Genomic DNA, 24,708 nt, shown 5'->3' on the forward strand with positions numbered 1-24,708 from the left:
AACTGAAGTCGTCTTCATGACAAAGAAGTATACACCTCCCATTCCTTCAAAAGAAAAGCAGTGAAAGAAATAGGAGCTAATTAACTAGAGCATACATACAAACAGACACCTGCCACATGGCATCTCCAGAATAATAAATCCTTTTCTTTTAAAAATTAGAAGCATTTATAAAAATAGAGACAAAACCTGAAATCTCTCCACGGTGTTTGCATTTAAATTGAAAACGTGAATGCATCTGGTCTTGTAAGTGCCAAATAATTACTTGATATTAAAAAGTTTGGAGATGCTCTAGTAGAAGATGCTTGACAACTTAATTGTTCTGATAGCTACTGCAAGTTAAGGTTTTAAAAAACTTTAACTTAAAACCATGTTGACAGAAGCAAAATGAACTGTTGGTAAAATGCTGAGAATATGTGTCTTTTTTTTTTTTAGTGAGACTGCTTCTTCAAATCTGTCTTTGAATAGAAAGGTGACCGTAGGGAACGTTCAGGCAGCATAATTTTGTCATAATTATCTTAGAGTTTTAAATATCTTATTTAAGAAATTTAAATTTAGAGAGTGGTCAACGTTGGTGCATTCCCCCTAAAAGCTCTGTGAATTTTTGTGTAGTTTTGCCGTTTTTTTTTAATGTTCTCCTTCTGACCCAAACAAGGTGCACCCTGCCTGCTCGCTTGTCAAGTGTATTTTCTGCTGGAGAGAGTTCTTTTATGTGAAAACATCAACTCGCATTATTTTCTGATAATGCAGGTGAAGTTAGCTCTGTGCAGAGCTTAGGGGTGATTTTGTTTGATGTTAGACTGACTTTTTAATTCTGAGCAAAACGTGCGGACCTCCTTTCGGAACACGGAAGTTTCCCTGTCTCAGCAGTTATGGGGTTATAGAGATGAGCCCTGAGGTAAGAGAGCTTTCCCTGCCTGAGGAGAAATAAAACAACGGTGTGACGCTGACCTTGGCAGACCCAGTGGTCTCCCATCATCCGAGAATGAATCTGAATAACGAGTATAAAATAGATGCAACTGCTGTGCAGGCAAGCTGGCAAGGCTTTGAGTATTTAATTCAAAAAAAAAAATGCTGTGGGCTGCTGCTAGGCAGATGTTGAAGGATCTGTCCCATCCGCTTTCTTCTCATCCAGTTTTGTATTTCTGTAAGAGAAGAAGGTGAAGCCCATGGCTGGACACAAGGTGCTCACTCTAAGAGTTTCTAGGTCCTATGAACTGGCTGGAAGGCAAAGCACATGCTGGCAGATTTCCACAATTTTGGTTTTCTGTGGGGTTTATTGCTTTAGTTTCAAGAATGACCAGGGACGGTGACCCTACTGAAAGATATTTAAATGTACGCTGATTTGGTCCGTATGGTGGATCTTGCAGACCCTTTCAGGGATCATCTACCACGATTTATTATTATTTGAGACCCGGTTTAAACACCCCAAGGAGATGATGACTTCTTGTGATCTATGGAGCAGGATGGTTTTCAAGACTGTTCCAAGACAAAAGCCGGATGGAAAGAGGTGTCTTCTGCCTTCCAATCAGTCTTTGATTAAAAAAAAAAAAAAACAAACCACAAAACACTGATTTTAGTAGCTGAGTGTTAGGATAGCAGAAAAAATCAAAGGTGAACAGTGGAAAGAGGAAGCAGAAGGGCTTGCACATCCAGAGGGAAGGCTGCTACTTAAGCAGCTCAGTTTGTGGCCGATGTGCTGTCTAATTGGAAGTGCACAGTGACAATGAGGAACTGCAGATGGAACTGTGAGCTGCAGCTTTTCTTTCCTCTATCCATTATTTTAATTACTCACCAGCAGATGAATGAGCCTTTAACCATATATTTTAGCCTTAAATGCACCTTCTCTAAGTAACACTAAATTTGGACATACTTTTTTTTTTTCTTTTTTTTTTTCTTCTTTTTTTTTCTTCTTTTTTTTTCTTCTTTTTTTTTCTTCTTTTTTTTCTTCTTTTTTTTTCTTCTTTTTTTTCTTCTTTTTTTTTCTTCTTTTTTTTTCTTCTTTTTTTTTCTTCTTTTTTTTTCTTCTTTTTTTTTCTTCTTTTTTTTTCTTCTTTTTTTTTCTTCTTTTTTTTTCTTCTTTTTTTTTCTTCTTTTTTTTTCTTCTTTTTTTTTCTTCTTTTTTTTTCTTCTTTTTTTTTCTTCTTTTTTTTTCTTCTTTTTTTTTCTTCTTTTTTTTTCTTCTTTTTTTTTCTTCTTTTTTTCTTCTTTTTTTTTCTTCTTTTTTTTTCTTCTTTTTTTTTCTTCTTTTTTTTTCTTCTTTTTTTTTTCTTCTTTTTTTTTTCTTCTTTTTTTTTTTTCTTCTTTTTTTTTTTTTTCTTTTGACCCCCCCCAGCTTCTATTATTTCCCCAAATCTGTTAATCTTATTTCCCTTACCGTTTGGAAAATTGACCTCTTAAAGCACCAGCTGGACACAGGTTTTATGCAACAAATTTACAATTTCTACAACTGCATCCTGCTGCTAAAACTTCCTATTCTTTATCGTCCAAGAGTCACACCATGCTCCAAACTCAAACCCACCATCATCATGTGGTCCAGTTTCACTAGAGCAAAATTTTCTACCCCTGACCTGGCTACTACCTTGAAGTATGGCATGAAGCACGTGTCCAGGTTAGATCTTGGATATACTTGGGTTTGAAGCTAAGGTGAGACGTTACTTTGCATCAGGTGTTGATGTGGCCGTGATGTTGACAGCTGGATAACATGGGCCTAAAAAACATTCATTTTGTAAATGGAGTCTCCTGTTTGTTGCTGATTTTTTTCCTTACGTGACTGTTGTCCATAACAGCACTGAGCATGATGGATGACAGTCATTCATCAGAAAGGAACAGAAGTGATTATCTACGGGACACTTCAGAGTAGTCTTGTCTGTGTCCAGAACTGATGTGCAGCCTGTACAGATGTCACAGACCAGATAAGTTTTCATTATGGAGAGCTGATACCTGCCAACTTTGTAACGCGGAGTGTGGTTTTGCTCTTGCGTTTTAGAATAAAGCTACAAGACTGTAATACTGAATTATTTTCTTTTTGTTATTTTCCTTTCAAATGTTTTTGTGGTTGGCAAAAGCAAATTTGAGTTTTCAGTGTCGTTATACAGAAGATAACGTCGAAATGTATTTTACTGTAACAGAATGAAGTTTAACAGACTGCACTGTGATATTCACCAGTGAGAAAGAGATTTTGGACAGTTGTTAAATTGTCTCTACTCAGCTTAGCTGTTTGATAATACAGTTTAAGGCAATATCCTGTAGAATACTGAAGACAGTGAAGCTTTGTTGCCCATGGCTAAAATAAACAAAGACTCTGTTTCTTTGGAGCTAATGATAGAAACTTTTTTTTTGCTTCTATTGATTTGATAGAGGTAGACATGTTAACGAAGAAACATTAGAGAAGGATTTCTGTGAGTCTTTCTTCAGTTGGAATGACTTTTTATTTACTATATAGGTACATTTATGCTGGGATTTCACATAAAAATAAAGAAACCAGACAACACGGACTGCACGGCCATTTCCAACGTGTGCTACTCGAGCAGATTCCTTTGTTTCATACATTCATTTATTTAATTTTTCAGACAAGCAAATGTGGAACCCAGCCCAGCTGTGTCGATGTCAGGTGATAGCTTTGACAAACAGGTGTCTAAGAAAGCATCAAGAGGTGTTAATACTTGTTTTATGTTTACCTGTGTTACAAGGGCACGTGGTAGGATGGTCCTTATCTCATAGGAAACCGGAGTTACAGAGTTCTGGTCTGCCGGTGGTCCGTGATCCCCCAGCTTAAACACAGATCTTGTTTCACTTAACAGAGGGGATCTGCACATTAGTCCGAATTTCTGATTGCTGTGCAATTAGTTACGTGTATTGTTGTACTACAGCAAAGTTCAGGTCACAGAAATGATGCATCGGAGTAATGATGTAAGTTGAAATGTGCCTTTTTCTTTGCTGTTTGAAGTTTGAAACGTATTATTTCAGGGGAACATAAATAATTCAGAATTCCTGCAGTAAAACATCATTTGATGTACTGCTGTGCCTTTGATGACAGTGAACCAGGTAATTTATTTTTTTTCTTATTTTTCAGTGATGGGATACTTATGATTTAATAAAGATCATGTGTTAGTCATGGAATCTACCCAACCAGATGCCCACACCACATACATGAAGTGCATTCATTCTGTATGTTGAACTTGTGTATTTAACTGACTGCTGGATTTATTTATGGCTGAAATTCTGTATTTACAAATCTGGTGCTTTAAACCTGGACAGGCAGAGGTGAGCTGTGTCTTGACACCTCCACAGCTACAGGCAAAATCAGTGAATTGTTCCTTGAGGGGAAGGAAGTTGAGGGGTTTTTTTTCCTCTCCAAAATCTGGGAACCAGCGCAGACTGCATGTATGAGCAACAGCATGCAATGAGAAAAGTTGGCTTCTCAAGATGTCTTGACAGATTAGGAAAAAGGGTTAGGTTTACGAATACACTTTACGAGTCTTTTAGGGACTATCTAAAATCTTTGTTGTAAGGCTGTGAATCTTTTGAATTGCAGTTGTATGAAAGCAGGATTGCTTTTCCCATCTGTAAGGCTCTGAGGAGATGAGGGACCTGGTGTGATTGAAGTAAGAGCTGGTGATAAGAGTTGACTTTCTTTACCCGGCGCCTGCCTTATATCTTTCTCTCAAGAACCAATGAATCATCCCAGTAATCATCTTTTGGTACAAAGATCACAGCAGTAATGTGGAGAGTTGCTTCTCCGTCTCTTAAAGCAAGCAGCCTATGTCTGGATTAACAGACTGGAGTTTCCTGAGAGTGAAGCTGGGTTTTGCAGCTCACTTTCCAAGCAAACTGTTCCCACGGTGCTTTTTCTGCTTTTTTCCTTTGATGTGAAACAGGATTCACAGCAAAGGATTTAATCTAAATCGCATAGAAGTCATGGAAGGACCATCATTCACTGGGGTGCACTTCAGATCAGATCATTGGTCTTTTCCTTGCTGTTTCTGTGCAGGCCTTAAAAATAAAGTCAAGAATCTTTCCAGTTAGCACAAAATCTTTTTCATGTACGTGAGGGGGAAACATGAAGGGGTCAGTAATGTCTGAGCACTGGGAGGGGGTCGTTGCCTTGCCTGAGTCAGGGGATGCAGTTGAAACACAGAACCCCCAGCAACTGGAGAATCCTGGAAGTGAACTGGATCTGGAGGTAAAGATATTGTCACTTGACAAAACGCCAGTGCTGGGTGCTCAGAAACAAGTGACGTGCTGGATCCTGTATGCACTGAACCTCCAAAATATACTTGTGGTGCTCCAAGACACATGCAGGTCTTTACATCTGCTTGGCGGGTTATCAGGTGACGTTCTCATCTTGTTGACTGGGAACAGGCTGAAACAAAATTGCTCATGCGCCTTAACAAAATGTGAAGGGGAACAATCAAAATTAGTTGAAGCCACCTGCACAGAGGCTGGACCTCATGTGGCATTCAAATGCCCAGTCAAGGTTAAAATCGGTAATTTACACAGTGCTGCTACTTAATATTGCTGTTGCTTCGGACTGTACACAGGCACAAACAAGAGCAAACACAAAGCCAAACATTTCCCAATTTCCTTCATCAGCTTAGGAAGCAGCCAGTGGCCAACAGTTATTAAGTCCAAGCTTGCAAATAGTGCAGCAGCTCGTTTATTCAGCTACGGTGTTTGATGCCATTCTTATGTCATGAAATGTGCCTTGCCGAGATAGGGACATTTTGATGCATTGAAGGAGCCTTTTGGGTTGATTGGGGTGGGGGTGGTAAGATACGACGTAACCTGCTGAAGGCAAATAGACCTTAGTTGAGATACTGAAATGCATTTTATTACTTTGAAATGTAATTAATGAGGGAGGGCGAAGACGGTTTTGTGAGGAGTTTGAGGACAAAAATTGTTTCATCTTTGTTTATTTGATCACATCATAGTTCTCTGGGGTTTGGAGAAGGACTGGCTCTTTGCCGATTCTCAAAGTACAGTTACAGACTCATTTGCATATTTGCTGCTGTTTTGTAGCCCTTTGTGTTGATTATGTTCTCGATTCTTTGTTGGGAAGCAGCTGTGGTTAGCGTGTCTGCCGCACCATCTCCCACATTTTGCTGGTTAACCTTGTGTCTCTTTCATTTGCTCTTTCTAACCCCATGGAAACCTTCCAATGATGCCTCAAATATAACTGATAACACAGTGAAAAGCCAGAGCCAGAATCCATTGCATGTTTCAGTATACTTGACATTGTATAGGGGGATGCCTGGAGGTCCAAGAACCTACACATGAGGATAATCCAAACCACTTTTCATGGGGATTTTTCCATGAAAATTCACGGGGAGAATTTCCTGGGGATTGCCTGTGAATGCAAACCCATGTGCAGAACGCATACAGAAATCACTTTCCCGTTTCCTGGTGTATTTGTACCAGGTTCAACTCAGGGTGTTCCCAAGAGGTCAGTACGAGACACACAATGTAAATGTCAGGTCTGAAATCTTTTTGGAGACCACGTCTAGTATATGTGTATCCTAAGACCAGACCTTCTTGCTTGCAGGAAACAGCTTTGTATTCCCAAGTCTTTTGGAGGCACAGTCACTCTGGAGAGGTCTACTGCTCCTGTGTTGTTTTGCCAAGGGCAACCCTGTTAGTTCCGGGTCTCAAACTAGCTTAATGGAGCCCTTTGTTGCTGTAATAACTTTTCTTTCAAAGACCTGAGCAGGGTCATCCCAGCTCCTCCTGTCTCTGCGGACCAGGAGTACCCTAAACTCTGTCTTACACCGAGGTGGAGAAGAGGACTGTGTATCTGAGTGGTTCATCTGCTCGGAAGGGTTTCTGGCCTGCTGGGTCAGGAAGTTTTCAGTATGTGAAGTGATTTGGAGTCTCACCAGTCTGGAGTGGGAGATGCAGGTTCAATTTCCCCTTCCTACAAAGAGCTCTAGCTCCTGAGGTGCTGTAGCACTGCAACTGGTGCTGTTGTTTTCAGGATTTGGGGAAGGGAGGGTTATCACTGCTGAGGGGTGGTGGCAGTACTGCAGCTTGTGGTGCTTTCCATCCTTGAAAATGAACGGTGGAGCAAGCCCATCAGAAATTCCAGTGAGAGACTGGGCTGCTTCTGGGCCAAATATTGAGCAACTTGACACTCGGACATCTGGGACAGTTCTGGCCATAGTCCCGGGTCCCAGGTCGGAGAGAAATGTGTCTGCCCATCACGGCCCCACGCTGCTCCCACCGCCCTCCAGCTCCACGTGCCTGCAGCTATCAGATATCTTTGGGCACCTGTGGTTGGTTTCTTGGGGACATCTTCCAGGTATGGATGGTGATTTTCATGTGCTTGGATGGCGCATTAGAAATTCCGAGATAGGCGGGTTAATTGTAGAGATCGCTGTGTTTATTCAGGTGCCAGGTATGATTAGGGATTTACAGATATGGGTTGTTTAATGATCTTACTTAACTGTATTTTAGAGTCAAATTTTCTGCTGATTTTGTTGATCAGAGAAGAAAATGCCGGTAACTGTGCAGTTTGTGGAGTCTTGGAGATTACATTTATAAAAACAATACATTGACTTTCAACTATAGGCTGTAGTTACACAATTGTTGGATTATTTGACGTGGGGATTTCGTGGCTGTTAGTGATGATTATAGCGTGTACGCTCACGTGACTTAAGAGACCTTAAGAAGTTCAGTTTGGGGGAAGGGAGGAGGAAGGGGACTAGAGCAACGAGTCTTCTTCCTTCATTTCAGGATTTCTAGAAACGTCTTTAACTTTTGGTATGTAGTGCCCTGAGTCACAGCTCTCCTCTGAACTCCTTGCATTTGGATGGACAGAAAAATACTTACCTCAGGTTTTCTGCTCTGCACATTCACTGGTGGTTGGAGTTTGCAGTAGCAGGTCAGGACAGTGGATGATCCAGCCCAGTTGTTTCTTATATGTAACACACCCTTCATGAAACCAAACCCACAAAACAGCCACAAAACTTTTTTGTAATTCAGTCCATGAGCCAGGTTGTGGAGCCCTTCCTGGCCCATGAATTAAGTGGATTATGGCCCAAAGTTTGAGGTTCTGTACGCCTTGTCTTATCTTGCCGGTGGTATTGTAGCACTAGCCATCACAAAGGACAGAGGGAAGTTAATGGGACTTTTCTGCTAGACCGTGTTGTTCCTTATAGAAATGAGAAACTGCTGAAATTATCTGTATGAGCACTTGAAGCAAAAAAGCAAAATTCAGAAATAAAAATAGTTTATTAAGGTTATTAGCAACTAATTCTGGTTGAAATGTGCTGCTCGCCATGCCTATCACGTTATTTTTTTTCTTTTTCCCCAATCTGAAAATCATTTGCATAATATATTTACTGGGTTTTTTTGGTGTATGTAAGCATTGTTTGTTCTTCCATTTTCAAACAAAAAAGTTCAGCTTGTGTTTCAAAGTTACTTGCTGTGGCAGTTTCCAGCTGCCATACAGTGTATGCTTCATCCTCTTGAATCAGCGTGTGTTCATTCTGCTTCCTGGGGAACTGGCTGCAGCTTTTAAAAGGGAGTGACAGATGCTCCGTAAAGACTAGTGCATTTTGTGGCAAACTTAATCTTGATAAAAGTCACAAAACTTTCTGAAATAAGTGAAATAATAAATTCTTAAAAACACATCAACCGCTCGGATTCTTCAATACACAGTTACAACTAAATAACAGCAGCCAGACAAGTTGCTTTCGTGCCATACCTGGTTAGCACAGCAAATGTAATGGTTTTTTTCATTCTCTGATGAAAAGGGCCAGCTTTCTCAATGGAAGAAGTTTCTCACACCATGTGTTGAGGGGATGTCCACAAGTAGCCAGATTTTATGTTTCTTTTCCCACAGTGGGAAAAAAAAAAAAAAAAAAAAAAAAAAAAAAGTCCTAATTATTAATTAAATGTTAATGCTTTTCAAAGCTGTGAAAGTGCTAATTCAGCATGGCATTTCCAAGCTCCAAAGAGCTGTTTTGTTCAAGGAGGTACCGAACTAGCAAAATCGAGTCTGAATTAACATTTTCACCACTTGTAGAGATGTGAGGAGCCGATGCACCGTGCTTGCTTAGCATGCCTGGTGCCTCCTGCATCTATTTCCATTTGATGTTGTTACACTTTCTGTATGCAACAGATGAAAAGTATGGATGACCCAAAGTATGGGATCCAGGGAAATTTTCACTTTCTGGCCTTTGCCGTTTGTAACGTCATGCTTCATTGGCTGTAAGCCTGTAAATTCAGGAGGGCAGAAATGAGAGGGCCGCAAATGGGTCCTTGACCCAAATATTCTACATGCGGGGCACTGTGCCTGGGTAGGGGCAGAGAGAGTGGGAGGGGAAAACAGCACAACTTGGAGAACTTTCTCCACACAAATCAGCACAATGACAAGAAATGATGGATTTAAATATTTTGTCTTGCAGTGCTTGCATTCAAGCTCTGGGTATTCGCTTGCAAGATTTCTAGCTGGTGTTTTCATTGCCGGACATTCCGGTTGGAGGTAGCATATATAAACGTACATACATACTTATGCACACATATATAGGGGGAGAGGAATCTTGGGATTGTATAAGTAGCATTTTATATTCAGTACATCAAAATAGATGCGTATTTGAAAGACTTAATGGCTGATTCTGAAGCACTCTTCCAAAAATAAGTATCATACCAACACTACTTTAGAGCAATCACTTTATTGATGTAAATGGTGATGTTTTCTGGATAGTTTTATGCTCATTTAAAGATTGACGAGAAAAAAAATCACATTAAGCGAGTAGCAGTATTATTTTGCTCTTGTGCAGTAGATGGATGAGGGAATGCTGGTAGAAGATGCTGATCCCACCGGGAAGATGGTGGGAAATGTTTTCCAGAGTTGCTGTGCCCTGCATGGGTGTAGGGCACTCCTGAGCACTGAGCCGGCCTTTGAGATGGCCTCAAAACACTCGTTCACCTTGGGGTTCCCTTCTGAAACACGGAGACTACCTTATCTCTGCTTTGCTGTGAGTTAGAGATTTAACTGAGTTTGTACTGCAGGCTTGAAGAGTCTTGGATGCAGACAGAGATCTTTGGGATACCCCGTGCGCCTCTCAGTGATGATGTTCTTCTCTCAGTCATGTGTGTAACCTTCAGCTTCTTGTTCCTCCTGCGAGAAGGGGATGGGTTCTCCTCCTCTGAGAAGACCCAGCCAGGGAAGCACAACCAAGGTGCTTGTGATGGGCTGTCTTGCACCGTCACGTCTCAGAAGAGCATCTTTTTGCCTTTTCCCACTGACCACTGCCTGAAGATGTACTTTCAGCCTTCTTACTTCTTAGAGCTGGCCACAGCTTCCCCACCGGCACAAGGCAGTGCCGTTCGTTGGGGGTAGGGGGGTAGGGCAGTCACAGGGATGGAGGGAACCCCCACATTGCCCCAGGGAAGGAGCAGGGTGTGTAAACCAGGGCAGGCTGTAGCCTTGGGCAAGTGCTTACCTCTGCTTATTTAACCAGCTGGCACAAACCTATTTTGCATGGCCATGTTTTTTTCCAGATAGATTGGAGATGACACTACTGGTTATATTAGTGATGTTTGGTTGATATCTCTGTTTTCTCTCCTCTCATTAGTCTGATAGCATGGAGGTGAGGAAGGGCTTGTAAATACCTACAGGGCTGGATTAAAAAACACTGAAGGTTCATTAAATATTTTGGTTACTTTTTGGTTGTCAGCAGCTCAGCTGCATGTAGGTGCTGTGACTTCCTATTTTCCATTTTGGAAATGACAAGTACTTCAGTGATGTATACGCTGTGATGATATTTGATTCAGATTTTATCCTGCAAAAAAACTAACCATGTGCTAAATGTGTGTACTGAAAGTTTCAGTGACTTCCTGAATGTCCCAGGATCACAGACAGGTTTGGGTTGGAAGAGACCTTAAAGATCATCCAGTGTCACCCCCTGCCCCGGGCAGGGCCACCTTCTACCAGCCCAGGTTGCCCAAAGCCCCGTCCAACCTGGCCTTGAACCCTTCCAGGGAGGGGGCAGCTACACCTCTCTGGGCAACCTGTGTCAGTGTTCCACCACCTCATTGTAAAAAATGTCTTCCTTATATCCAGTCTTAGTCTACCCTTTTTTAGTTTAAAACCATTACCCTTTGTCCTCTTTCTACAGGCTGTATTAAAATCATATGTAGGCATAAAGTGAAGCATGGGCATAAGTCTTTGCAAAGTCTGAATATGCAAAATTTATACTTTATTATAGTTTTGTGGGGTTTTTTTTATATATTTCAGCCTTAAAAAAAGGACGTTTTTGGATCACCCCTGACCCATATCACAAAGACGATAACATCCAGATTGGGCGAGAAGTGAAAATCTCCTGCCAGGTGGAAGCCATCCCTTCTGAAGAGCTTATGTTCAGCTGGTTTAAAAACGGACGTCCCTTGCGAAGCTCTGAAAGGATGGTCATTACACAGACTGACCCCGATGTTTCACCTGGCACCACAAACCTGGACATCATTGACTTGAAATTCACTGACTTTGGGACATACACGTGCGTTGCATCTCTGAAGGGAGGTGGCATATCGGATATCAGCATTGATGTCAACATCTCCAGCAGTACAGGTAAGGAGGCTTTCTTTGATAGCAGCTTTACTTCAGTATCACAGAATCATCTAGGTTGGAAAAGGCCTTGAAGATCATCTAGTCCAACCATTAAATAGCCAAGCTATGGCTTTCCTTTACTCACGGAAAAAAAAGGTGTATACACCAAACACTTCTCACCGTGAAGATATCTAAGCAGACCCTAGATCAGGACCTGAGCTGCTTGATTAAAGGACAATAACCTGAATAAGTGGCATGAGGTGTGCTCTCCCAAGAACATGCCAGGATCTGGTTTACCCAGACGTGTCCCCTTTACTGTCAGAAAAATTCATTATATATTCCTTCTATAAAAGGACTTTGGCCTCTATTTAGGACTTCAAGGCATCCAGAGTCATGAAAAAAAATAGCTGGTAGGAAAGTACAAGGAGAAACAGGAGGGGGTGATGTCAACCACTGAATCCATCCAGCTACTCTAATTGATCAGTCGGTGCCAAGTGTGGAGGAAGGAGCTCCTTATTCTTAAAGATTACACATTGCGTGTTGGTGAATCATCCTATTCCCAAGAGGGAAAAAGTTTAAGGTATCTGTTACGTATGTTTCCAGATCGGTGATTGAAACATCTCTCGCTTTGATGAGCTAGAGCCTTGGCTGTTACTTTGATAATAAATATCTTGTACTATAGCGTAGGAATATGTAACGTTCTTGCTTTTCTTTATCTCCTTGCTAATAGCTGGTTTGTAACCAGTGGATTTCAGACTTTTTCCCACAGAGTTGACTTTAATAACTGAGGTAGTCCATCTTAAGAAAATTAACTAGAAAATATTCGGAACAAAGAGTTTTTTTTCTTGCCAAAATTTAGTTTAAAAAAAAAAAAAAAAAGTTGTTGCTGATTGATTTCTATAGAGAAGGATAAAAAAAAAAGCATTTCTCTTCAGAACATGATTTTATGTTAAAATGCAGAGGCAAATAGTGTCCTTATTATATCTACTATCCATCCTGTCTTTTATACGAAGCGTTGCTCGGCTGCTCCTCAGACTGTGGTTGTTATTCACTGGGATAAGGCATGCGGTGCGTGCCATTAGAAGTAAGACAAGAGAGAACACACTGGAAAACCTCTTCATAACATGGAAGGAAAATGTTTAATAGACAACTTCTGACCCATTTTTACCAAACACATTCAAGTATATACTTTCTACTTTTTCAAAAAGATTAAATGCACACTTTTGCTTCAAAGAGTATATCCACGGTTCTGTTCTCCAAATGTTACATCACTCTGCCAGTACGTGTCACATCTAAACTGTCTCTCTTTCAACTTTCTTGATAAATTATTGTTTAGATTTTAATATATGAGCCTGCCTTCCATCTTCAATAGGATACTGGTCCCATGGCTCCCTCTTGAGTGCCACATCACTTCTGACAGGATTCTGGAAGGTTTGCCCACTTAAAGGGTTTCATGAAGAATATTGTGTACAACAGGGAGCAGAGACAGGATTGACCTGTGGTTTGGGTAGGAGCCTGGGAAGTAAAGCCATGTGACTGGGTTAGGGGCTATTTCAGCAAAACGCACATCTAGAACCCCCATGGGACTGGATAGGTGGTATCTGACTGGACAGAAAGTGACTGAGCAGTGTCACTTCAAGGCCACTTTATTACCTTTGAAATGTGGTGACCTAAGGAGATCCAACAAAGACTGGAAATTTTACCCCATCTTTCAAGAAGGAGATGCAGGGGAGTGCAGGCCAGCCGTCCTCACCTCAGTCCCTGGGAAGGCCAGGGAGCATGTTCACCTAGCAGCCGTGTCAATCCATGTGAAGGACCAAGAGGTGACTGGAAACAACCAGCATGGATTATCAGAAGCAAACTGTGCCTGACCCGACCTGCTTGCCTGCTGTGATGAAAAGACTGTCTCTGTGGGCAAGGAGATGGAAAGCAAAGCTGTTGCATTGAGTTTAATAAAGCCTTCAGCACAGTCTTTTGTAGCATCTTTATAGCCAAACTAGTGAAGCATAGTTTGGAGAGGTGGACTGGGCATAAAGTGTGTTTGGAAAATGAGATGCGGAGAGTTGTGTTCACTGATAGCGTCAAAATTTGTGTGTGTGTGTGTATAAGGGAACGAGCAGTCAGCATTGACGCCGTCCATCTTTGCTGTGTCCCACTCTGAAACATAAGGCACACATACACAAACGTTCGGAGACAGGAGGAAAACACTGATTTTATTTAGTTTAGTTCTTATTATATTATTTGCTATTTGTGTTGTTGTTCAGGGATCCCTGAATCTTTTACTTCTTTTTGCTAAATTTTGTAAGCATAAACCAGAGGTATTTACTTTTACTGTTTGATAACTCTTGAGATTATTTTGCACAATTTTGTGGACTTCTGGTTACCTTCAGAATGTCTATGCCGGAGCAATGCACAGAGCTCGGGGAGGTAGTTGTGGAGGGTTGTTCCCTTGCAGTGGTACAGCCTGGGGCTGCCTGGCCAGGGTGCAGCTCTGTGGGGTCCCAGGAGGCAGGAGTAAGACCAGCAGCATCGTGCCCTGGCAGTGATGGAGGCCGATGGATGCTGTGTCCAGTTTTGGACCCCCAATGCAGGAGAAGCTTCAACAAACTGGGGCGAGTCCAGCAGAAGGTGTGAAGATGGTCAAGAGCAGCTGGAGGAAGGGGACTTGTCCAGCCTGGAGAAGAGACAGCCCTGGGACACCAACTGTCCCCTGCCTCCGAGGGAGTCATCAAGAGGATGGAGCCAGGCTTTTTGCAGCAGTGTGTACTGGGAAGGTGAGGGGCAGTGGGCATGAGTTGAAATGAGAAGTTCAGACTGGATATAAGGAGCAACTTCTTCTCCATGAGGATGTCCGAGTGGGAAACAGAGGTGTTGTGGGATCTCCATCCCAGGAGGTTGTGAAGACCTGATAAAGCCTGGAGCAGCCTGGTCTGACCTCGCATCTGGCCATGCCTTGAGTTGGGGTTTAGACTAGAGACCTCCTGAGCTCCCTCCATTATCCTATGGAGACCGTAAGGATAGAAACACCATCAGATTGATGGACACGGGAACAGCCCATCTCTTGGCCAAAAGAAACATGTTCTTTGAGCTTATTAACGCACATCTTATTAGCAGGTCAAGAACTGAGAGGGTTATCACGGGGTAAGAGTCGAGTTTGGCATGACAGATGGCAGCTGCATGCAAACTTTGCTACCTGCTTGCCAGAGTGAGGTGGACAGTGATGTTTGTGCAGTCATGCATTGCCCATCTGGCAGACAGCAACCTCTATGTTATCTGTACTTGCTGGGGAATCATTTGGGAAATCGATGGGATTTATTGGAAACATCCATTAGGTGGCTGTACCTATAAGCTTGTCACTGTTTCTCCAGGCAGTGATGAATTACGTCAGCTCTTAAATCTACTGTCCCGTAACACTCAAGAAAATCAGAAAGGGGGAAGAAAACCCAGTGTTTGGGATCAGCCTTATTTAGCATCTTAAAAGAAGTTCTGCCTAATTGTATGACTTCATTACCCGATTAAGTGGAAGCTGAAATAGTTTCAGTGTGCTTTTGAAGGTCATTACTGATTCATCAGGATTCAGTACTGCTGTGGTAATTATGAACATAAGGCCTAGGCACCAAAGACGTTTTCCAAATGCCAGGACTTGCACGCATACATTAACATCGCGCTGTGTGTCTGTCTGCTGGTTTGGGGGAGAATTCTCTGTTCCTGACGTGCAGGAGGTTCCTCCTGGAGTCACCAAGTGAGGCAGGAGGGGCTCGTAATTAAGGAGGAGAGAGTTAGGTCTCCTCTGTCCCTCCAGCAGATCGGAAAGGGACGTGTGGCAGTGCAAGGGACATGCCAACCTCTTGGCATACTCGGTATTACGCTTGTTTAGCGGGAATGTTTTTTCCCTTGACATTTTGTACTTTCAGCAGGAAAGGTGTAGATTTATGTCCTGAGTATCTTATATAAATAGACCTGAAGTAATCCCCTAGCAGCCTTCCCTCACCCACATCTCCATGATGTAGGTCACTAAGTAGTGGAAATAAAGACTCAAATGTTGAATATTTGCCCTATAAAAGCCCTGTCATCTGTAACACCAACCCTGGGCAAAGGTTACTGCAAGACAGGATGGTTCTTCTGTGTGTGTGTGTGCGTGTCATGGGGAATCTGAAGGCAGAAAGTGTTAAAACAGTAACAAAAACCCCTCAGTAAAATAGGTTTGTGGTAAGCCAAAGAGAGAGGTGGATCAGGAGAGTGTGTTAGTCTTTGTAAGCAATCTTTTTCTCTGCCTTAAATATTGTATTCAAAGCGGAAAGAATAAGGCTTTAGGTGATGTATGGTCTGCTCTGTTCAGTACAGGTTTTTACACTGTCTTTTTTCCCCTAAAATCAGTGTCAGCAGAGTAAGAGATGTCACATCTGTCACTTCTGGCTGAGTCTTTTTTCATCTTTCCCCCAGAGGTAGCGTTGTGCAGTAAAGTGAGTTGTTGTTTCAGGGGGGTTATTTTACTTTATTCTCTGGCTGCACTGCTCTGAATTGCTACTGGATGGGCTGGACGGAGGAGAGAGCTGATACTCTTGAGCTGGAGGTGGTGGTGACTCTTCTTTTCCTAAGAGAGTCCTTTCTACTGTTTTGCTCCCACCCAGTGTGGGCACGACTAGGTGTCCTGCATGGCAAATATATCAACCGAATTCTTCATCTCCGGATGAACCTGAAGATGTGCTGAGCATGTAGCACCCCGGCTACCCCGGGGTAGGCAGATCCCGGAGGGGGACATGGACTTTGGGCATGAGCACAGGGCAGGCTAGTGGCCTCCAGGTCTCCTGTTCCACCTTCAAGGCTAGTCATGTCAACAAATAAATTCGGTTTTACATAACTGCTGCCAGAAACAGGCAGAGAAATTCCCACAGAACTAGTATATATGAGGCCGTGTATCCTCCCTGCAGTATGGTAAGAGCGCTTCCCTGTTAAGCTAATCAGCTATCTATTAAATAATGAATTTATTAAACGTCCAGGCTGATGCGTTTGGACATGTGGCCTTGATCTGTTTGTGAAGTTTGTGTCCTCTGGTCATCTTGTTCCTCCTTTGATGATACATAAAAGAGACCTTCATTTTAGTTCTAAATGTTTATTAAAATCACAGTACTGCCTCTTTGCATAATGAAAAAATGCTTTTTGTTGAGATAATTAGCGGTCCAATTAAGATATTTGTAAACCTTAAGCACTGTCCAGAGTGATTGTTCACAGGCAACCGTGAGACATGCCGGAAAATAGACAGACGTTTCGTTATTGCAGTGAATTGATTATTTTTGTGAGCCATTATCTTTGGAGTTTATCTTTGAAAGGAAGAGGTGAACAGAAGGGACAGATAAATGCCAGATTTTGTTAAAAAGCTTTTCTTTTATAGTTCTATTTTAGTACTTAATGTGCAGAGATTTTTCTTTTTAATTCTATCCCTGGGAGCTGCCGTCCCTTCCCGTCACGCAGTTTGCAGCAGGGCTGGCCGAGCTGCTCGGCTGCCTGCTCCTGCGGGGGGCACGGGCCATCTCCTGCTCTGCAGCTCCTTCCCTCCCCAGCCCCCGGTTCCCCCAGGAAACCGGATTTCTCCGGGATGTGTTCATCCACCGCGGATTTCCTTCTGCTGGGTTTCTGGAAGCAGACACCCTCTTTAGCGACCACGTATTGTGGAGTCTCTTTATTCTTCTCCGGAGGGCTGTGGAGTCAGCTCATCATCTCACATTGCATATGGCTCATGGAGCTCCGCAGCACGACTCCTGCGAGATCACTGAAAGCTAATTTGGCTAATTTGCTGCTGGCTGTGTATGTTCTGCGTTTAAAATGTGCCTCTTCAGAGCCCGACTGCAGAGTAAGGTGGTGTTTTAAGGTATTGAAAGTACATAGAGGCACAAAAACTGATTCTGGAATTATTCTACTGTCTAAGCAGATCTCTTATACAAGCCCCCACCAGGAGATTGGTGGTTGATGTTCATGTCTTCACTTGCAATCACAAGTGGCTTGTGCCCAAGAAAACATGGGCTGTGGTGCTTTCTCTTCTTTGCATATGGGCAGGATGGCACGCAGGGAACTGAAACAATGAGAACAGAAAGCGACCGTGAAATCCAGACTTGATTTCCTTACGGGTCGCTCGATTTACCTTCCACACGACTAGATGGATCTTTCATAGTGATGAAAGGCCATGGAAAGGTTAAAGTAAATTCTCTTGACTTCAGCTGCTTTTCCAACCGTTTGGCTGGATCGGCAGTCTCCCCCGAGGCTCTTTTCTCACCTCAGGAGACCCTTTCAGCATATGCTCCCTTCTAGAAGAAACACATGTTAGGGGCACACTGAGCAGGTTTAGTCTCTGTTTACAGAAATGTCTACGGAACCTGAATAATTATCACTTGCTGCCCTTCAAAGGCTAAATGATCTTCCTCAGATACATTTTGTATACCAGCTTGGCTTCCTATATGACAGCTTAGTCTACCCTGCCTTAAAAACCCTCCATCACATAAGGAGTATGAATCATGAACAGGGACCGAAATCCATGTCTCTGGCAGAGGGTGATTAATAGGAGAGATTCAGATCTTCAGATTCATAAATATTAGATAAGGAGGATACGCAAATAATTTCACCTCTATCTCCCAGCTAGAACAGTGCAGATTCTTCAATATTCCCTATCCAGGCTCGTTTTAAATTACTTGAACAATGTGACTTCCAACACTTCTTTTGGGAGATTATCTCTGAGTAATCTCCACTACGGATTATTTCTTGATATGCAGCTCAAACACTCCTTTGCTCTGCTTTATCCTATAATTACTGGTTATTACCATTAGTCTGTTTTAAGCAGACTGATCACACTAGCCCACAGCTCCTCCCAAGCCCCCAGGCTCTCCATCACTGCTAGAACTGGCACTCCCTGCTTGAGGACTTTGGCTTTCCTTTTTGCCTGTCCAAGGCACTTGAAGAAATGCAGAGCGACAGTAGCCCCTACTTCGCCTGTGCCACCTGTAATCCCTGGTGAAGAGCTCAGGAGTTGTGCTGTCCCCTCCCAAGCCTACCACGGGGTCATCACTTCTGGGGCCTCCTTGTCCTCTCACTCTGGTCATCTTCTGCCCCTTGATTTATGTGTAAGCAGATTCTTGCCTCTGCCATTGCCTCTTTGGGAATGAGTTAGGCTACCCAGAGGTTCAAAATAGGGACAATAACTTGACCCATCAGGATTTCAAAGATCTAGAGTAGACCAGAACCAGAATGTCTTCCCAGACATTGTGGAACTAGAATGGACCTACCCAGAATACGCAGTGAATAAACATATTAGGCTCACGTGTTTTCTTTGAAATAGCTACTTTGGTCCTGTCCCCATTCTTCTGTAGACACAGTGACCTTGCTGGATCAATGGAGTTACAGTAGAACTACCACAGGAGATCAGGCAGGAGGATCTAGTCTGTCTCCAGTAACAGACAGACACGTCTGCCTAAGGAGCAGTTTAACAAAAAAAGAAATAAAAAGCACAAGAATACAGTGATACCTTCTGCCATCTGACCTCCTGGTGAGTCAGCGACTTTCAGAGGCAAAGGTTGTCTCAGACCATTTTACTTAAGAGCCAGGAGTGGACATATATCAACAGGAGCCCTCTTCTGCGTGTGCCTCTGCCAGTTTCAAAGGATAACAGTATGTGTTCTTAACGTAGGTGCTACTTCAGTGTTACTAACACTTTTGTTTTTTAGTTGATAACCCTCCTCTTCAGGAATCAGATTTAACTGCTAAGAGTATTAACTTATTTTTTAAGTCACTTGCTGCATGAATAAGGTAATTCCGTTGTTTCAAATATAGGGGTTTAACTAATTTATTATTCTGCACAAGCAGCAAGAGAATCGGCCTTTATTTGCAGCAGGTTTTCTACCTGGTGCTGCAGGAGACGTGCTGATGCCTCAACGAGGGGGGATGAGCCCCTCCGAGACTCGGCTTATGCTGCAGCAGCACCCACTGGGACAGGGAGGCTGGCACGGCTGGTGGCACCTTGGCACAGCTGACGATGCCAACACGGCCAGCAGCACCCCAACATAGCTGGCGACACCCTGGCACAGCTGGCAATGCCCCAACAACAGCCAGTAGCACCCTGACACAGCTGGTGGCACCCTGATTACTTGGTGTTTCTGCTTGCTTGACTGTCACCCCCCCTCTGCTCGCCCCACTGGCAGCACTTTTGCGAGCACAGCCTTGGTCGTGCATTTTTCCTCACACACCTTTGCTCTTGCACCTTTGCTTATGCACTTTAGCTTGTGCACCCTTGTTCACCCACCTTTGCTCATTCATCTTTGCTTCTGCACCCTTGCTCAGGCATCCTTGCTTCTACTGACAAGGGATAGAATGAAAGGAAACAGCCTCAAGCTGCACCAGGGGAGCTTTGGATTGGGTGTAGGGAAAAATTTCTTCACAGAAAGGGCTGTCCAGCCCTGGAACAGGCTGCCCGGGGAACTGGTGGAGTCACCATCCCTGGGGCTATTTAAAAGAAGTGTAGACGTGATGCTTAGGGACTTGGTGGTGGACTTGGCAGTGTTGGGTTAATGTTTGGACTCGATGATCTTAAAGGTCTTTTCCAACCTAACTGATGCTGCGATTCTAAGTTTCTACACCCTTGCTCAAGCAGAATTCCTGGGCTCTCCTTCATGGCAGGTTCAGCCGCCTGGTGCCTGTTGCTGGGGCCTCCCTACTTCTTGGATCATAGTAAAGGAAGAAAAACTCTGAATTATCATTTTCTTCTCAATTCTCTAGCTTTCTCCCTCTCCAAACACACCTCCCATCCCCTATCTCCCTGATTTCTCTGTGGGCATTGCATTGATTTGAGTTTCTTTTGTGTGGTGGTGGTTTGTTTTTTAGGGTGGTTTTTTTTTTTTAGTTTTATTGCTTATGAAAACAAGTCATACATGATCAGGCTGCCAGCTCCTGTCAGTTGGCGTGTTGCAAACCCCCACACCCCCTGATATTTTTTGACCTTGTAGCTAATTTAAGCTAATTTGACAGCGGAATAGACATATCAGAGATAATTAAGTACCTGTGAGTTTGTGAAAAGAAATAGGGAGTGTAAAAAGGGAAACCCTACCAAAACTCCTCCCTGAGCAAAGATTCAGTGCTGTCCTCCTTCTAATGAGACAGTGGAAACTCATCATCTGAGTTAAGTGGGACCCGTGCCCATAGCTGCTGTGGTGGGGGCAGAGAAACCCTTTGTGGGAGCTCACCTTCTTGGGCACTGTCAGTCAAATGTGATACATGAAAGCTTCAGCCAGGCTTTTTATTTATGGCATTGCCCATGAAATGATTTGTTTTAATAGGTGGCCTTGTCCCTCCTTTCTCTTTCTCCGTTTCCAGTATCCAGAACTTTAATAAATGCAGTAAACCATAATAATATATTGGCCGGCTTACAATGTGACAGAGACTGGTTGTGTTGCAGAATGCCACAGGAGAAGATGAGTCAGGGTATTTTAAGGTATCTTTCCATCTGGGGTACTGATACAGCCTATCTTATCAGCACGCCTGCAGACCTCGTAGGCTATGGTCCTTATCTTGGCAGTGTGCAGTTTTTGCAGTACCGTTATCTCTATTTTTCAGAACGAAAACTGAGCTAAAGAGAGGGTAAATTACTTGCTCACACTTGCACAGGACCTTTTTGGCATGCATCTTCTTTTTATTACTTTCTTTTTTTTCTTTTTTTTCCTCCCCAAAGATGCATGTCCTGTGCCGTTCACTCTCTTTCCTCTCAAATGCCTCCAGAAGCTACATCTGACCGTGTGAAACAGGGATTATTCTTTCCTATTTTCTTCCTTATATGAATCATAGTTTTCTCTGAGTGTACAAATTTCAGTGTTTCCCCTGCCTCTTAGTCTGAGGTGCTGTATCTTGCAGCTGGCAGGCTCCCACAGCTGGAGCTCGGGGCTGGTGCCTTCCTTCATCCCCGCAGTGCAGCTGCGAGTCTTCCTGAGCTCCCACTTGCACCCCAACATCGCTGCCACCCTTCCTCTCTAAATCCACCTCGTGCACACACTAGATTTGTCTGTTTACTCCTCCTTTGACAAGCTTGGTGAAGGACTTCCTTAACCCAGAAGAAAGTTGAGGGTATCTGGGGAACAGCTCCTCAGTTTATTTGTCTCCCATCCCTGTTTCAAGTGCAGGGTTGGGTCAACCTCCACACACAAAGCTGGTTTTGTTGCCTCCTCTCTCATTTTTTGTCCCTCTTCTGTCATATGTTGCCTTCACCGGCAGCATTTGCCCAAGACCACTCTTGGTTCAGTTCTTGAGATGAGAAGTTGCCCCAGCCAGAAAGCGGGTGATTTCTGAGGCCAAGGCAGGACATGATTTTATAGTCCAGACCTGTTGCTCTGATGGCAGGCTGGAACGGATGGAGTCTAGAACAGGCTGCTAGATCAACATGTCCAGAAGTAGGTCAACACAGACGACCACCAAAGGGAAAACTCATGTCCTGGACCCATCTGGACCATGGGGTTGCAAGCAGGAGTGTCGATAGCCCTGTAGGTGGGTATGTAGCAGATAGCAGACCTTTTCCCTCCTGACAGCAGGTGTTTTGAGGGCTGTGACCCCATGGTCTTAGCCTCAGAGTTCTCACTGTCAGTGAATCCCTGAGATGAGAGGGATGGGATGCTTCCCTGGGGCAGCTGGAGGTGCAGGGAGTGAGCGGAGAGCTTTGAGGGAGCCTGCAGCATCGGAACCAACTGAGACATGCTCTGATCAAAGCACAGGCACTGCAGGGAGCAGATCTGCTGCCCAGGGGGGAAGGGACAAAGTAAATGTTTATTTTTCCCGATCCAGAGCTGCGTATTAATTGAACTTAGCTGAGAAGCCACAAGCCAGATGAGCTGGAAAAAATGTTGAGAAGGATGCTCCTTCCTGCAGGTGGGCAGCGCAGCGTGCTTTCAAACCTTCCTCTTTAAACTGTATTTTCCATCTTGGAACAAAATCTTTTTCCCAGTTTTGTCTGCGTTTTCCTGGAGTGTTGCTTTAGGAAGTGACAGTTTGGTATCTGTTAGATGTGCTCACTTTTAGAAGGGAAGGTAGAGGAGTCCCACCACAAGCCCCTGGCTGATGCAGGTCCAGCACAAGCTCTTCACAGCAGATGTGCGGGGTGTAGAAATGAGGGAGAGGGAAGGGCGCATATTGGTGGAGAAATGCAATCAGAGTATCTTGGAGAACCGCAGAGCAGCACACATCTGCTCCTTCTGTCTCGTTCCTCACCACCTTCAGCACCCTTTTCCACCTGTACTTTTTCTCTGAGCTCCGGTAACTGTTGTCAGGGCTTTGTACCCCCCTCCCTTCGCTGGGGTGGACCATCATGTCCGGCAGCCCTTCCTCAGCCGGAGGCTTTTAGGCATCTTCAGGGGGTGATTCTCCTCTGGGCTCCCTCCAAAGGATCCAGGTCTCCTGGGCACTGGTCTGTGCTCGGGACCTGCGATGGCACACATGGGCATAAGTGAAAGATACGAATGTTTTATTAATATTGGGAATGTTTTATTAAGCAGTCTTTCTCTTTTTTCTTTTTTTTTTTTCCTCTTTTTTCTTTCTTTTTTTTTTTTTTTTTTAAAGTATAAAATAATTTTCCCTCTGCTCTCCTGTGGAAAAAAGTTATTTCCACTTTTGCATGTCTCACCAGATTCAGAAGGAGCTATTAAAGTCTTCAAAACAGCTGAAAACAGGATTTTGTACCTATGAAACTCTGATTCCTAGCAGGCTTTTCAGGTCTGTATACATGGGGTAGATCCCAGGGGAAACTGGAACTGCTTCTCAGTGGTACAAGTCTGCTGTTTCCACCTCTGGAGGCCTGAAAATAGCCTTTGATTATTTTTTTTTTTTTCCTGCAGACAGGAGTTGCGGTGCAAGCTGTATTTTGTCAGTCCTGGCATTGAAGCAAAGTGGTTGAGGGCTGGGAGTGTGGAGAGGTAATGCTCCTACGAGGGACTGTTTTAAAACAGAAAGCATCTTTCTACATGAGTCAGAACAGAAGACCTGTAAGGGCAGCTGAGTTTTCAGAAGGCACAAAAGCAAAGAGAGGGCAGGCAGTGCTTAAATCAGGCTTTTCCATATATTTTCCATATCCACATGGCAGCTCTTCCCCTCCTCCTAAGCAAGGGTCTGCAGCACCCAAAGCATCACGTGTGGTCTGGAGATTGCAGGTGGCTTCAGAGATGGAGCTTTTGTTTGTGTTGCGCTAAGAGAGGAGCAGGAGATTGGCTGTAAACCCAATATAGTTATGATGAGATGGGAACGATAATTAGAATCACAGAATCATTCAGGTTGGAAAAGCCCCTCGGGATCACCGAGTCCAACCCTCAGCCCAACTCTACAAAGTTCTCCCCTACCCCACATCCCCCACAGCTCATCCCAACGGCCCTGAAACCCCCCCAGGGATGGGGACTCCCCCCTCCCTGGGCAGCCTGTTCCACTCTCGGACCACTCTTGCTGGGAAACATTTTCTCCTCCTGCCCAGCCTGAGCCTCCCCTGTGGCAGTTTCCAGCCGTTCCCTCTTGTCCTGTCCCTGATCCCCTGGGAGCAGAGCCCAGCCCCAGCCTCTCTGCAATGTCCTGTCAGGAGCTGCAGAGAGGGATGAGGGCTCCCCTCAGCCTCCTCCTCCTCACACTGAACACTCCCAGCTCCTGCCCTGGCTCCTCACAGGATTGATTCTCCAGCCCCTCCCCAGCCTCGTTGCCCTCCTCTGCCCTCGCTCCAGCCCCTCCAGATCTCTCTGGGATTGAGGTGCCCAAACCTGGACACAACCCTCCAGGTGTGGCCTCACCAGTGCCGAGCACAGGGGGACTGTCACCTCCCTGCTCCTGCTGCTCACACTAGTTCTAATCCAAGCCAGGAGGCCGTTGGCTTTCTTGCCCACCCGAGCACGCTGCTGGCTCCTGTTCAGCTGCTTGTCAGTGAGAACCCCCAGACCCTTCTCTCCCAGACAGCTCCAGCCACCCCTCCCCGAGCCTGTAGCCATGCAGGGGGTGGTTGTGGCTCAAGGGCAGGACCTGGCACTTGCCCTTGTTGAAGCTCATCCCGTTGACATTGTCCACTGATCCAATCTATCCAAGTCTCTCTGTAGAGCCTCCCTGTCCTCATGCAGATCAACACTCCCACTTGGTGTCATCTGCGAACTCACTGATGACACACTCTG

General features: G+C 44.1%; 1 protein-coding gene across 1 annotated transcript in view; it reads left to right on the forward strand.

Moving 5' to 3' along the window:
- MDGA2 (MAM domain containing glycosylphosphatidylinositol anchor 2) overlaps window positions 1-24,708 on the forward strand; it is a 392,576-nt gene that overhangs the window by 236,544 nt on the left and 131,324 nt on the right. The window contains exon 7 of the mRNA XM_074909039.1: window positions 11,240-11,569. Within this exon, the coding sequence (XP_074765140.1) occupies window positions 11,240-11,569 (330 nt within the window). The remainder of the gene's footprint in view (window positions 1-11,239; window positions 11,570-24,708) is intronic.

This window comes from Athene noctua, chromosome 6, assembly GCF_965140245.1.
Source record: "Athene noctua chromosome 6, bAthNoc1.hap1.1, whole genome shotgun sequence".
Lineage (NCBI taxonomy): Eukaryota > Metazoa > Chordata > Aves > Strigiformes > Strigidae > Athene > Athene noctua.